This window comes from Mobula birostris, chromosome 10 (assembly GCF_030028105.1).
Source record: "Mobula birostris isolate sMobBir1 chromosome 10, sMobBir1.hap1, whole genome shotgun sequence".
NCBI classification, from domain to species: Eukaryota; Metazoa; Chordata; class Chondrichthyes; order Myliobatiformes; family Myliobatidae; genus Mobula; species Mobula birostris.
Window position 1 is genome coordinate 36,990,997 of NC_092379.1, and position 15,811 is coordinate 37,006,807.

The 15,811-nt window shown below is 43.9% G+C and overlaps 1 protein-coding gene across 1 annotated transcript in view; it reads left to right on the top strand.

Moving 5' to 3' along the window:
- LOC140203589 (serine/threonine-protein phosphatase 2A 65 kDa regulatory subunit A beta isoform-like) overlaps positions 1 to 15,811 on the top strand; it is a 113,950-nt gene that overhangs the window by 46,106 nt on the left and 52,033 nt on the right. The window contains exons 8-11 of the mRNA XM_072269636.1: positions 2,927 to 3,041; positions 5,419 to 5,489; positions 6,404 to 6,538; positions 11,616 to 11,789. Coding sequence (XP_072125737.1) covers positions 2,927 to 3,041; positions 5,419 to 5,489; positions 6,404 to 6,538; positions 11,616 to 11,789 — 495 coding nt within the window. The remainder of the gene's footprint in view (positions 1 to 2,926; positions 3,042 to 5,418; positions 5,490 to 6,403; positions 6,539 to 11,615; positions 11,790 to 15,811) is intronic.

The window sequence follows — 15,811 nt, forward strand, 5'->3', positions numbered from 1 at the left end:
AGAACAAAGTTGGTCTGAATTGAGCTCAGATCTTTTTCAGTGTATCTGAAGGATAATCCTGTGACAGGGGTTTAGAACAAACTTGTTGGCATAGTGCCAGGGATCTGGGGATTCAGCACGTGCACAGGTTGATGACACTGATATTTTTCACTTTTGACTGGAGGAAGTTAAGGGGAACTTCAGTTCTGTTTAAAAATGAGCCGAAAGGTTGAAAAGCCAGGACGATCCTCAGAGACTTTGACACTCAGGAACTTGAAATTACTCACCCTTTCCACAGTCCCCTTGATTAGGACTGACGTATGTTCCCTTGACTTCCCCTTCCTGACGTCCACAATCATTGGTTTTACTGTCATTGTGGTAAATTTTGTGATGTAGGGCATTAATTAATTAATTTAATTAAAATTTTGATGGACTGGACTTTGCTGGTTCCTTCCCACTGCTGACTTCACACAAACCAGGTATGGTGTAGGGAGGTGGTGATTCAACTTCACCCTCCTGTGGTCCACAATCAGTTCCTTGGTCTGACTGACAAAGTGCCAGATTGTTGCCACACCACTCAACCAGCTGATCTATCTCACTCCTCTTCGGCTCCTTGTCACCATCTGAAATTCTGCCAACAATAGTTGTGTCATCGGCAGATTTATAGCCCTGAAGAGCAGTCTTGGCCCGAAACATCGACTGTTTATTTCATTTCCATAGATGCTGCCTGGCCTGCTGAGTTCCTCCAGTATTTTGTGTTAAGTTTCCAGCATCTGCAGAATCTCCTGTGTGTTTATGTTTTTTGAACCAGATGGTCTTTGTTCTCAGTATAAAACTTGTTGCCTCAGGCTTCCTCCTGGTGCTCCGGTTTCCTCGCACAGTCCAAAAGCATTCCGGTTAGTATGTTAAAGGGTCATTGTAGATTGTTGCACAAGTTGGTGGGTTACTGGCGGTGCCGTTTGAAGGGCCGGAACAGCTTGTTGTGTTCTGTGTCTCCAATTAAATCTATGCCCTTTAGTCTTAGACTTTCCCAGCCTGGGAAAACACTCGGATCAACTGAAATCTCCGTGCTTTTCTCACCACAATGTAATACAAGTCCTCAAAATAAAGGCACATTGCCTACACAGGTTAATTGCAAACATTAACAATCAGGTTAACATTATTTAACAATTAAGAAGCATTATTTAATGATTAAATAACATTATTTAGTTGTTTCTTTTGACCTGAGAAATTAGCTGATTACAATTGCTCACGTTGTTGTCTGTGTACCATACTTTCGGATTCAGAGCCATCAACGACAATATTTTCTCAACTTTGCCTTTCTTTAAAAATTTAAAATTCCGTCTCTTTAGGCCAGGAAAATCTGGTCCCACCCCAAAGCATTGAGATTAAATCTTTCTGTTCTGTATGAGTGTAAAATCTGTACTGAAGCAGCTGGTTTATCTGTGGATATTTTATCAAGGATAGATCATTACAGCTGTTTTACCTGGGTAACACTAAAGAATGCTGCTTCTAAATGGACACCATTTATCTGACCATTCCCTTTTTCTCCCCACTCATTTATTTCTTTACCAGAGCATGGGGTATCCACTCATTGATAAACATCTGAACACAATGGCAACATTTCTCTGGGTTTCTTTCCTCTTACCCCATGGCTTCACGTGACCCTGATTGGGGGGGTGGGGTTGGCTAAGCAGGTGCTACACCTTGCCCAAGGGTGACCTGCAGGCTAGCGGAGGGAAGGAACGCCTTACATGTCTCTTGGTAGAGATGTATTTCCACCCTGCCACCCATGATAAAATTACATAATTAAAAACTGTAAACCTGATCGAAAATTAAAGCAAATTACAGATGGACCAGTGTTCAAAAGCACACAGAAAACACAGCCATTTTGTCATCTTAGGATTGTTACCCTTGGAACAGGCAAAGACGTTATATTGTCTGTCTTTATACGATAACTAACCCGTGTTCAAAAATAAGCTCCATATAAGGTAACACACACAAAAATGCTGGAAGAACTCAGCAGGTCAGGCTGCATCTATGGAAGTGAATAAACAGTTGACGTTTTGGGCCAAGACCTTTCATCAGGACTGGAAAGGAAGGGGAAATATGCCAGAACAAGATAAAGGTTGCCAGAGCACTTGTGAAATTGGCACCAACCCATTATTGGAAAACAATTGCATTAGAACGATACAGAGTTTATTGTATTTATAAAGTTCTGCTATCATTGCTAATGACAGACCATCACAAAAGGCACTTTCTATGCTCAAGATCACGTATAAACTAATCTTGCAATGAAGTCTGTAGCTAAAGTATAGTTCAGATTTTTAATTTTGAAGTTCATATTTTCAGAGTACATACATGTCACCACATAAAACCCTGAGATTCATTTTCCTGTGGGCATACTCAGCAATTTCTATAGAATAGTAACTGTAAACAGGATCAATAAAAGATAAAGTACAAATGCAAATATAAATAAATAGCAATAAATAACAAGAGTATGAAATAACAAGATAAAGAGTAATTAAAGTAAGATCATTGCTCGTGGGAACATCTCAATTGATTCAGTGTACTGATCCCCTGTAGTTCAAGATCCTTATGGTTGAAGGGTAATAACTGTTCTTGAACCTGGTGGTGTGGGTCCTGAGGCTCCTGCAGCTTCTACCTGATAGTTGAGGGGTAATAGCTGTTCTCGAGCCTGGAGGTGTGGGTCCTGAGGCTCCTGTACCTTCTACCTGATGATTGAGGGGTAGTAACTGTTCTTGAACCTGGTGGTGAGGGTCCTGAGGCTCCTGCACCTTCTACCTGATGGCAGCAGCGACACGAGCGTGGAAAAGAAAGATGGTGTTGTCTTTGTGATTCCTCTGTTCACGTGTTAATGCACAGATTGCTGCTATTGAAACCCGCTCTATCTTTGTTACTCATTTGGTTTCTCTTGCCTTTAAAGCTTCAGAAAACCGTGGGTCCTGAAATTGTGGAAAATGATCTGGTTCCTGCTTTCCAAAACCTGTTGAAAGATTGTGAGGCTGAAGTGCGAGCAGCTGGGGCCAACAAAGTTAAAGGTTGGTTGGGAATTCTCATTCTTGTCTTTTCCATCCGGTTTAAGATGTTGTTGGTGAAGCACAGTGACAACTTTCTGGCAGCAGAAACAACTATCAATTACTTCATTAATAGACTCTTGTTCTGGGCAATGACACTGCAATCTGTGCCTGTAACTTTCCTAGTGGAGACGAGGCCTTTGATCCAGCTGTACAACCTGGCATTTTGCAGTGCAGTCCTGAACATTATTTGCTTACTTTTCTTGTCTGCACAATTTGTCTTTTTTTCCTGCGCATTGTGTGATTGATGGTTTTCTGTCTTTAATGGGTTCTGTTGGGTTCCTTTGCTTTGTGGCTGCCTGTAAGGAGACAAATGTCAAGGTTGTGTATAGTACGCATGGTGGTTGCACATTTTGTCCGACGATGACAGGAAACCTGTGCGGGAGAGTTTTTAAAATGGAAAAGCCTTTGCACTGTGGCAGTTCCACTCTCTTGGCCTCAGAAGTCCGGGTCCAGTGGTATGAACAAGCGCCAGAAGAAACAGGGGTCTTCTTGTTTGCAGTGGATGACCAGGACGCTTTCTGTGTCTTTTCATGCCCCTCGCTCTCCACAGCGCGATGCAGAGCCACCTTCCTGGCCGTTGGGCTTTACTGTAGATCGCACCCGCCCAGTCCGCTGAGGCTGACTTTGCGTGCTAGGACTGGCTTGTCCGAATCTCACTGGAGTATGAGACTGCTGTCACGTGCAAATGGCTGCTTGCAGCCACAGGGGAGAGATGAGTGTCCGGTGGCGAGCAAAGGTGAGTGAGCTGCCCCGGAATGGACACGACAAGCCCCTTCACCAGAGGTGCGACCCCTTCCCTGGACACCCCTGAACTTTGAACTCCTGTGAAAGATGTAAACAAGGTTGAAAGAATGCAGAGAAAATTTACAAGGATGTTTCCTGGTCTGGAGGACCTGACTTAGAAGGAAAGATTGAATAGGTTAGGACTGTATTCTTCAGAATGCAGAAGACTGAGAGGAGATTTGATGGAGGTACAATATTATGGGGGCGTATGGATGGGATAAATGCAAGCAGGTTTTTTCCACTGAAATTGGGTTGGACTACAACCAGAGGTCATGGGTTAAGGGTGAAAGGTGACAAGCTTAAGGGGAACATGAGGGGAAACTTCTTCACACAGAGGGTCATGAGAGTGGAACGAGCTGCCAGCACAAGTGGCCCATGCAGTTTTGATTTCAATATTTAAGAGAAGTTTGAATAGGTACATGGATAGTACGGATATGGGGTGGGGGGGTGGTTGTGGTCCTGGTGCAGGCAGATGGGAGTAGACAGTTTGAATTGTTCAGAATGGACAAGAGGGACCAAAGGGCCTTTTCTGCGCTGTGCTTTTCTATGACTCTATTTAATGTGGTACCACATATCCAGGTGACACTTCTCCAAGTGAGAACAGCATGCCAGCATGCCTCCCCTTTGGCATCCTGATCTGATCCCAGAACTGGATGACAGCAAATGGAAAGGAATTGTGTGCCACTTGACTTCATGTTTCGATGGTGGCTGCTCCTTACAAAGTGCACTTCATTGCTTGTGCAGAGTCTTGAAAGGTTGTGAGATTGTGAAAAAGAGTGAATGCTGTTCTTTACGTTTGTACCACTGACTGCCTAACCCGAGGCCCTCCGTTGGTCAGGGTCCACCATGGATGTTACGTGCAGCTGTCTACGTGATCCGTAAGCCAGGGCAGTATGATATGGAGAGTAAGCTGTTGCCCATGTAGCAGGCTCCCCCTCTCCACACATCTGATGAATCTGAAGGATCGGCAGGGACCGATACAGTTTGGTACCAGTGGCATCGCAGGAGTTGCCAGTCAGCGTTGAACTCAACGTAGGATTGCCTCGGAGAATCCGGCTCCGGATTTTTCCCTCGGGGTTTACTCCCGGGAAAATGTACAGATGTACCAAAATTGAACCTGTGCTGACTCTTGATGTTTACACTGTAGGTGCTGGCCTTGCTTTTCCTTGTGCGACTTAAATAGTGCTTCAGAATGTATGTTTTCTCTTGCCACTATCTTGTGAGAAGATACAAATATTAAGGCAGATGCTTTTCAGCAATTGCTTAATCTGTTAAACTTTATTGATTTATCATTGTGGTGAGAGTGTGGAACGAGCTGCCAGCGCAAGTGGTGCGTGCAAGCTCGATTTCAATGTTTAAGAGAAGTTTGGATGGGTACGCAGATGGTAGTGGTATTGAGGGCTATGGTCCAGATGCAGGTTGATGGGAGTAGGCAATTTAAATGGATCGGCACAGAATAGATGGGCTGAAGGGCCTATTTCTGTGCTGTACTTTTCTCTGACTCCATTGTTTTGTTTGAGAATAACTCTCTAACATGCAGTACTCTATCTTGCAGATTTCTGTGAAAACTTGCCAGTAGATTGCAGGGAGACTGTCATAATATGTCACATCTTGCCGTATGTTAAGGTAATATGCCTTCTCAAATTCTTGGCTGGTTATACAGTCTATCTAAAATTAATGTAGCAACTCATCTCATTCACTTCAGGAAAAAGTCCCTCAGTATTTTGGGTGGGTCTGAAACGAGGATTCAGGCACCATTTATCAGTGTGAACTGTTTGTAACTGGAAAAGCTCAGTGTCCAAGCACGAGTCACATCTTGCCCCCTCTCCCGTCCCATTCTCCTCTCCTGTCCCATCCCCCTCTCCCACTCCCTCCCCATCCCCCTCTCCTGCTCCCTCCCCCTCTCCCAAAGGGCTGAGTTCTGCCGAAGGGTTTTGGACTGAAATGTCGACTGTCCTTTTCTCCATAGGTGCTGCCTGGCCTGCTGAGTTCCTCCAGCATCTTGTGTGTGTTGCTGGTTTTTTAACATGGTGTTGGCTGCCTGGAGTGATGGTAGAGGCAGATATATCGGGGACTTTTAATGACGTTTAGATAAGCACACGAATGTGAGGAAAACGGAAGAATATGGACATCGTGTAGATTAGATTGCCCACTTGATTAGGAATTTAAGTATAATATTGTGGGTTATGGGGCCGGTTCTGTTCCATGATTTATATAAACTAGAATATCAAACTGTAAAAGAAATTATTTAAGAATGATCCATGACTGACCAGGTGGATCATAAGAACGTGGATCAGGATGGCATCATGAGTGAGATATCAAATGACAAACAAGAGAAAATCTGCAGATGCTGGAAATCCGAGCAACACACACAAAATGCTGAAGGGACTCAGCAGGCCAGGCAGCTTCTATGGGGAACAGTACAGTCGACATTTCTGTAGGTGCTGCCTGGCCTGCTGAGTTCCTCTAGCATTTTGTGCGTGTTGACTGAGATACCTGTCTGGGTTTTCATTTGATCATTTTTTGTGTTTCTTTTCCAGGAACTTGTGTCTGACACCAATCAACACGTGAAGTCAGCTCTGGCCTCTGTTATTATGGGCTTGTCCACCATCCTGGGCAAGGACAGCACTGTTGAGCACCTGCTTCCCCTGGTCTTGGCTCAGCTCAAAGATAAGGTAATTTTATCATGAAGTACAAACTTTAACATACCCCTTGCGTGACTGGTGGCCATCGTGGATAATATTTGATTAGCCTACCGAAATCAGGCTAACACCAATGGAGAGCTTTCTTCTGTGTGCTGTTTGGAAGCTGTTGTCAAGTCCAGAGTGCTGAGGAAAGGTCGCTTATTGTTCATTAGGCGATCAAAAAGTTGGTTGTCATCTCTGGAACTTGTACATCTGCTGAAGGTGACGAGCAGTCCATGCTCCACCACAAGATACAGGTATCTGGATAAGTGTGCCAGAATGGGACGTGTTGCAACACAGACTGATGTGTCTAGGCTTTTACTCTCACTGATATCGATTCCTGGAAGGGGACAGCAGTTGGCCCATGTTCATCTGCTTTCTTTCCTGTTGACAAACATTGTAACTGCCGTTTGCTTGGAGCTGTGCGGTGATGTCCAGCATTCTAAAGTGTTATAATCACAGATTCTGCAGATGCTGGCAATCCACAGCCACACGCGTGCACACACACATACACACACACACAATGCTGGAGGAACTCAGCAGGTCAGGCAGCATCTATGGAGGGGAATGAACCCTTGGGCTGACACCCTTCGTCAGGACTGGAAAGGAAGGGGGAAGGCACCAGAATAAGAAGGTTGGGAGGATGGGGGGAGTACAAGCTGGTAGGTGATAGGTAGACCAGGTGATGGGAAAGGTTGGTGTGTAGGGGAGGGGAGTTGAAGGCAGGTGATGGGTGGGAAAGGTAAAGGGCTGGAGAGGATAGATAGTAGGGGAATTAAGGGTTATGGGGAAAAGGCAGGTAGGTGAAGCTGAGTTTATGGACAGGTCAGCCATGATCTTACTGAATGGCGGGGCAGGCTTGATGGGCCGGATGGCCTACTCCTGCTCCGATTTCTTATGTTTTTATGAATCATGAATGGAATAACAACTGTTTCTTCCACCGGAGTCTCTCGAACTGTTCTTTTAGTTTGAGAGCTTCAGATAAGAGCAAATGTGCAGTGCGTTCTTTAGAAGCAGTGATGTGAACTGGTTTGTAATCTGAGTGCATATTGGATTAAAGATGAATCGGTTAATGGTGTGATGGAGCTGTTATTTCTCCATCCATCAAGTTCCTTGTTTATTTTGGCGTGAACTTAAACAAAACTGTTGCATGTGCAAATTCTGGATTTTTTTAATTTATATGGAAATTTGCATTCTTTCATTATTTTTACAGAATTAAGATTATTTTTAAAAATGTAAAAAAAATCTCTCCCCTCTCCTCTCCTTCCTCAATTCCCCACTCTGAGCTTTTACTTCTCACCTGTCTATTACTTCTCCCTGGGTCCCCACCTCCTTCCATCTCTCCTGTGGTCCACTCTCTTCTCCTCTCCTCTCTCAGATTCTTTCTTCTCCAGCCATTGACCTTTCCCACCCACCTGTCTTCACCTAACACCTTCCAGCTGGCCTCCTTCCCCTCTCCTCACCTTTATATCCTAGCATCTTCTGCCTCCCTTTACAGTCCCGATAAAAGGCCTCGGCCTGAAACACCGACTGTTTACTCATTCCCATAGATGCTGCCTGAGCTGCTGAGTTCCTCCAGCGTTTTAGGTGAATTGCTCTGGACTTCCAATGTCTGCAGACTTGATTCCCTTCATGTGCTACACCCGAAAAGATTCCCCAAATGTCAGAAATGCCTCGATTTTCCAGGCACAGCTGACAGATTCAAAGTGTACATCTTCAAATTGGCAGCTGTTAATTCAAGCCTTGAATTATTTGTTAGTTTGAAATGAAATCAAGAAAAAAGCCTGCCGAATCATGATTTGAACTGTTGGATAATTTAATAGTAATTAGTATCTTGCATCTATTTATGCCAAAGGTGCAGAAAGATTTCTCAAACACAGAAATTCAAGTGTTTTTCTTTTGTGAAATGCAGCTTTTCACAAAATGACCGTTGTTTCCTCCCATGGCCCTCCCGAGGAGCTCGCCTGCACTCAGGGAGAGTGAACGGACAATAAATTAAGACTCAGGAACAGAATTAGGCCACTCAGCCCATCGTGTCTGCTTAGCCATTCCATCATGGCTGGCTTATTACCCTCTCGGCCCCATTCTCCTGCCTTCTCCCCCGTAACCTTTAACACCCTGACTAATCAAGAACCTGTCACCCTCCACGTTAAGTATACCCAATGACTCGTCCTCCACAGCCTTCAGCGTTGATGGATTCCACAGATCCACCGCCCTTTCCTGAAGAAATTTCCTCTCAGCTCTGTTCTAAATGGACGTCCCTGTATTTTGAGGCTGTGCCCTCTGGTCACAGGAAACCTCCTCTCTGTTCTAGGCCTCTTAATATTCCATAAGTTTCAATGAGATTCACCCCTCTTCCTTCCCGTCTGAACTCCATCGAGGACAGAGCCGGAGCCGTCAAGCACTCCTCCTGTATGTTTCATTCCCAGGATCATTCTCGTGAACCCTCTCTAATATCAGCACATCTTAGATAAAGGGCCCAAAGCTGCTCACTATACCCCCAACTGCGTTCTGACCAATGCCTTATAAAGCTTCAGCATTACCCTTATATCTTTTCTAGTCCTCTCAAAATGAATGCCAACATTCCATTTTCTTTCCGTACCACCAACTCAGCCTGCAAGATAACGTTTAGGGAACCCTGCACGAGGTCTCCCAATTGCCTTTGCACGTCTGATTTCTGAATTTTCTGCCCATTTGGAAAATAGTCCACGTCTTTATTCCTTCTACCAAAGTGCATGGCCATACGTTTCTGGTAGTAGGCACCCTTCGATCCCGGGGATGATGGGTTTGTGCCTCTGGTGGACTGTGTCCTCTCCTGGGCAGGAAGGTTTGAAGGACCGGCTCTTCCCATGCAGCAGGCTCCCCCTCTCCACATCACTCATGTTGTCGAAGGGAAGGGCATGCGCCAATACAGCTCGGCACCAGTGTCATCGCAGAGGTTGCCAGAGTGAAGCTGTAAACAACATCAAACTGCCTTAGGGGTTTACCCCCAAAGCCTTTCCCATGGGTGGGCATGACTGCAAGGCAGTGGAGGTTTAAAATCAGGGTTTTCCCTCTCTTAAGCGGGCTGCCGCCCAAGGCTGAGAAATCCTACCTACCAGAAACACTTTCGGTCAGTGCAGTATATTCCAACTGCCACTGCCTTGCTATTCTCCCAATCTATTAAGTCCTTCTACAGACTCTCTGCCCCTCCACCTATCTTGGTATCATCCACAAATGTGACCACCAAGCCATCAATTCCGTTGTCCAGATCATTGACATCTGCTTGAAAAGAAACGGTCACAATACCAACCCCTGTGAAACACTAATGGTCACCTGCAGTCAACCAGAAAAGGCCCCTTTCATTTGCAACTCTTTGCTTCCCGTCAGTCAGGCAATCTTCTATCTTTACTAGGATATCTTCTGTAATACCATGGGCTCTTAACTTGTTAAGGAGTCTCATGTGCGGCATCTTGTCAAACTCCAAGTAAACAGCATCCACTGACCCTCCCTTGTCTATCCTGCCTGTAATTTCCCCTTAAGGAAACCATGCACCTCCAAGTACTGGGAGCCTCGTCCTTAATAATGGACTCCCAACATTTTCCCAACCACTGAAGTCAGGCTGAAGGGCCTATAGTTTCATATCTTTTGCCTCCCTCCCTTCAGAGTGAAGTGACATTTGGAAATTTCCAGTCCTCTGGAACCATTCCAGATTCTAATGACTCTTGAAAGATTATTACTAATGCCTCCCCAATCTCTACAGCTGCCTCTTTCAGAACCCTGCAGTGTAGCCCATCTAGTCCAGGTGACTTGACTACCTTCAAAACTTTCAGCTTCCCAAGAACCTTCTCCTTAATAAAAGCAACTGCACTCACTTCTGCTAACTGACTCTCGAATTTCTGGCATACTGCTCGTGTGACCATAACTTGGACCATAATGTATAGTACTATGCAAAAGTCTTAGGTGTATATAGCTAGGGTGTCTGAGTTTAGCACGGTCCTGTAGTAATTCTTATATATTGCACTGTGGTGCTGCTGCCGCAAAAAAAAATCAAATTTCTTGACATCTGTGAGTGATGATAAACCTCACAGATGTCTGATATGGGTCTCTGATGTGGACTGAGAGTGGGAAGGGGGCGGGGAGAGGGGAGTTGTGTCCCTGTCCCCCTCTTTTGGTGAATGTCGGTGATAGCGTAGGATGATATCCTGGTTCTGCATTTGTGTTTATGGACTGTGGACTTTTTCAGATTTAGGGTTTTTATATTCTGTTTTCTTCATCGCCTTATTCTTTTCGTTTTGTTGTGTGAGGGGAGGGTGTTTGGGGGTAAAATGCTCTGTTAGTTTTTTGTGCGGGGGATGGGTTGGGGGGGGTCAATGTTGCTATTCCGTTTTGTGTGTGGCGGGAGGGGTAGTTTTGGGGATCAGATGATCAGGATGCCATTATTTTTTGTACCAGGGCTGGGGAGGTGTAGGTTTCATGCTTCTCTCTGAGTGACTTTCATCTTCTTTCTTTGCTTGGTGGCTATCTGGAGAAGACAAATTTCAGGGTTGTATTTGGATACGTGCTTTGATCATAAACAAACCTTTGACTCTTTGGTTGGGAAAAGGGGGAAGGGAGCGGGAAGCACCAGAGAGACATTCTGTAATGACCAATAGACCAATTGTTTGGAATCAAATGCCCTTGCTTGTGTTCTCAGGGCTGAGTGTGTCTCCACTCGCACCACACCCTCCTGCCCCTGGCAGTCCACCTCAGCCACCTCTCTCACACCCCTCCCGTGGGTGCTCCACTCTCACCATTCCCAACATCCTGTGCTCCCGCCAGATTTACAAACTTGCTCTCCACTGCACGTTGGCAAGTACAGTTCTGTGCAAAAGTCATTGGCACCCTGGCTAGATGTGCATGTGCCTAAGTACTGTAAGTGTGAAAGTGGCATTCATATTTCTTTTGTGGGATTAATATTTCATAAATGTCCAAGATGATACTTTGAAAGCAGAGAGTCTGGGGAGCGCCAGTGTGTTTGTCAGACAGCGTTCGCAGTATGAATGTTTTTCACCTTTGCTGTACTCAGAAAATTGCCTTTCCTTCCTAGTGCCCTGAGGTCCGTTTGAACATAATCTCCAATCTGGACTGCGTGAATGAAGTTGTTGGAATTCACCAGTTAGCACAGTCTCTCCTGCCAGCCATTGTAGAATTAGCAGAAGATGCCAAATGGAGAGTGCGCCTTGCGATAATCGAGTACATGCCTCTGCTTGCAGGGCTGCTGGTGGGTGGTTTATTCTAAAATGTTTTTATAGTCTATTAGCAATGCTTCCATATGGATGATTTGCAGAATGGAAATGATTGCCCATATCAAATTGATACTTTAGTTTAAAGACGGAAATAACTTTGAACATCTTCTTTCCTTTTGCACCAGAAGCAAATGTGCGATAGTAACAATTATACTTGTAGCCCACTGACATGGGTAGTCTTACTTTAGACTCGGGGCTCCCAACCTTTTTTTTAATTGACCATTAACCAAGTAGGGGTGGAAACCCCTGGTTTAGACAATCAGGTTTAGACCCCTGTTTAAGGACTGCGGACTTTGTCAGACTTGGGGATTTTATATTCTGTTTTTATATTGTCTGTTTCTTTTCATTTTGTTGTGCGAGGGGAGGGTGTTTCAGGGTAAAATGTTCTGTTAGTTTTTGTGTGGGGGGTGGGCTGGGATTGTTGCTGTTCCATTTTCTGTGTGGAGGGAGGGGTGGTTTTGGGGGGGGGCTGATGATCAGGATGCCATTCAATGACTTTCATGTTTTTTCTTTGTTTCATGGCTATCTGGGGAAGACAAATTTCAGAGTTGTACATGATAATAAGTGAACCTTTGGCCTGCACATCAAACAGACACAAACAGAAAGGGCAATAAACTCCATACAATCAGATGAGGGGGTGACAACGGTTGTCGCAGAGGAAATAAACAATATCTTTTTGAGATTTTACCAAGATCTGTACAGCTCAGAATATTCAGATTCAGCTCCACAAATACAAACGGAATTTCTCGACTTGTTACAATTTATACCCCGAGATGAAACGTCCTTGACATCACTGGAGTTTAACTTAGAGGCTAAAGAATTGTCTGCAGCTATAACTAACATGAAGGGAGGGAAAACTCCTGGGCCCAATGGAAATTCCGATTGAAATATATAAAATCTTTAAGACTAAACTAATACCACCTCTGCTTGATATGTATCAGGAGTCATTTGACAATGGATCCCTTCCCTCCTCTCTTAATATGGCAGCAATCACACTACTGTTAAAACCTGGAAAACCACCATCCCTTTGTGGATCTTATAGGTCAATCTCACATCTGAACAATGATCTCAAAATTCTCTGTAAGGGATTAGTTAGGAGGCTGGAGCCACTCTTGCCAAAAATGGTCCACCCTGACCAAAATGGGTTTGTAAGGGAAGGCAGGGCTTCCACAACATTCGAAGAGTGCTTAATATACTTTATGAAAAATCTGGAAGCTCCGATAGCGCTATTCTGTCATTGGATGCCAAGAAAGCCTTCGACAGAGTGGAGTGGAATAGGGGGAAAATTTCTAAGATACAGCTTCTGTATTCTAACCCACAGGCTGAAGTTTTAACTAACCTGCTTTTTTCGGCATCTTTTAAACTCCAACGGGGAACAAGACAGGGATCTCCCCTCCTGTTTATCCTGGCCATTGCGCCACTTGCTATGGCAATTTGAAAACAGGCTAACATAGCAGGAATAACTATAGGAGATGTAGAACATCGCATAGCCCTGTACATGGATGACGTAATTTTGTCAGAACAGGGTTTACCTATTTGGGTGTTAAAATTACTCCTACTATTGGTAAAATTATCCCAACTAATTATAAACCTCTCACAGACTCAGTTACTCAACTTACAAACAGATGGACGAAATTGCTCATAAATTTGATTGGACGCATAAACGTTCTAAAAATGTCAATTTTACTGAAGTTCCTGTACCTTTTCCAATCTATCCCACTTTCTCCTCCATCATCTTTCTTTTATTTATTTTTTTTTTATTTTATTTTTATTTGGATAAGGAATTCACAAATATCACGTACTTTTTTCACACATATAACCTTTTCCATTTTTTTATATGTATAAAACTACAATTATTTATACATTCTTAAGTACACATTGAGATGATATAAAAGGAAAATAAACATTTAAATAGATAATTATGTACTGTGGTAAATCTAACCAATTAGGCTAAGTAATGGAATTAGTTGTTAAGAAAAATGGTAATAATAGTTTCCATATAACCCTTCTGGACCATTTCCACTGGTCCAAAATGTTGTATATAAGCCTAAGTATCAACCATTGCAGGTGTTTATATCCTAATTTGTTCATGCTTGCTCCTGCCCGCAGACATAATTATCCAATCCCTATGTACTTATTTACTCTTTCTTTTATTTATTAAAGAAATGTTTTTCTAATTTCATCTGGAATAATAGATGTCCAAGACTCAGGCTTTCCCTGTTATATCTGCCGTATGATAGAGGTGGCTTACAGCTACCAAATCTTATATGGTATTTCTGGGCGGCCCAAATTAGAGCAGGAATGTTTTATTTTGTTAAGGATCACTCCCCTCCTTGGGTCTCAATGGAATCCCAGTTGATCAATATCCCTCTAGAACTATATATGTATTCAGCAAATAAGAAAAACCTGGTCACACAATCTAAAATCCCTTTCTTAAAAAATACAACAATGATTTGGCACGATGCTCTTGCGTAAATGGGTGAGACATCACAGTTATCCCAGTTTACTCCTACCTTTGGTAATGATAGCTCCAGCCCGGCAGAGCGGATCCTAGTTTTAAAACTTGGTCGCCCCGAGGCATAGCTAAGGTGTCTGATCTTTATAATGGCAATTCACTTATGTCTTTTGAAGAACTCAAGGCCACATATGGAATTCCAACAAAACACTTTTTTAAATGCCTTTAGTTGCAAAGTTTTATTATGTCCAGGCAAAGTTACAGTTTGAAGCTCCCTCCTTTATTTACCCTAGAAGACATCACTCTGAAATTATCTGAAGCTAGGGGACAAGTGTCTGAATTATACATGTAAGGGTTTCTTCTTTTATGTTACTTGCTAAGGCTAATAAAATGGCTTCTCTGTACTGTTAACTGCTGAGACAGTGGTTCTCTAGAGCAGCTTGTTTGGGTTATAATTACTGATACAGGAATTGTATTCATTTGCTAACCAATTGGGATAGATGGTATTCTTTCTTGTGTGTCTGTAAGCTATTCTTTTTCGTGGGCTTTGGGCAGAAGGCGCGATGGGGACAGAGAGAGGAGACACGAGGAGAGAGATGCTGTAAGCTGGGCAACGGCACGGACCCCGAGCAGGAGTCCGAGGCCCAGGGTCTTCAGCGAGGATAGGAGGCGAGGACAGACTCGTGTGGAGTGTTTGGTGGATCACCGAGGGTGGTCCCATTCGTGAGTTGGCGGAGCTCAGAGGACATTGATTGGAGGAAGGGAGACCCGGTTCTGTAAGAGCTCCAACGAGTGTGCACCGAACTGATAGTTACTGACTTGGCACCTTTATTCTATTTGTTTCTACTAACCCATCACCAAGAAATACTTATAAAGTGTAATCATTTAATGGCATATGGCGTACTGTCTGTTAATTGGCGGTGTGGGGTACATCACACAGCATCCACACAGACCTGATCACCCCGTTTGGCGGGGCTGAAGGCTGCTCCCCCTAGACGAAAGCGAGCTGAGCGAGTCTGAGGCTTACCAGGGGGCTACATACAAATTGTTTGCAAGTAAATGCAAAGAGTCATCAAACAACATGCTACAAGCATGGAGAACTGATTTGCATGAGAACCTGTCAGAAAAAGAGTGGTCAGAAGCTTGTTCCTTCGTTCAAACCCAGTCAGTGAACACTCATTCTAAGCGGATAACCAGACAGTACATTACTCCAGTCAGGTTTCGTCACTTTAACCCCAACATTCCAGAAACATGCTTTAAATGTAATCACTAAAAGGGGTCTCTGTTCCATTGTATGTGCGAGTGCCCCCAGATAATCTGCTTCTGGAAGAAGGTGCTGGATTTGATTAGTCAGATTATTGGAAAAAAGGTGCTCCTTGATCCTAAATTATGTATTCTGAACATTCATCCAAAGGACTTTGTAACCTCCAAAAATGCAAGGTCTCTGCTTAATATTTGTTTTTTGAAAGCCAGATGTTGCATAGCCTATTCATGGAAGAAACCCACAACCAGTGGACTTTCACAATGGCTGAAAGGAGTGAC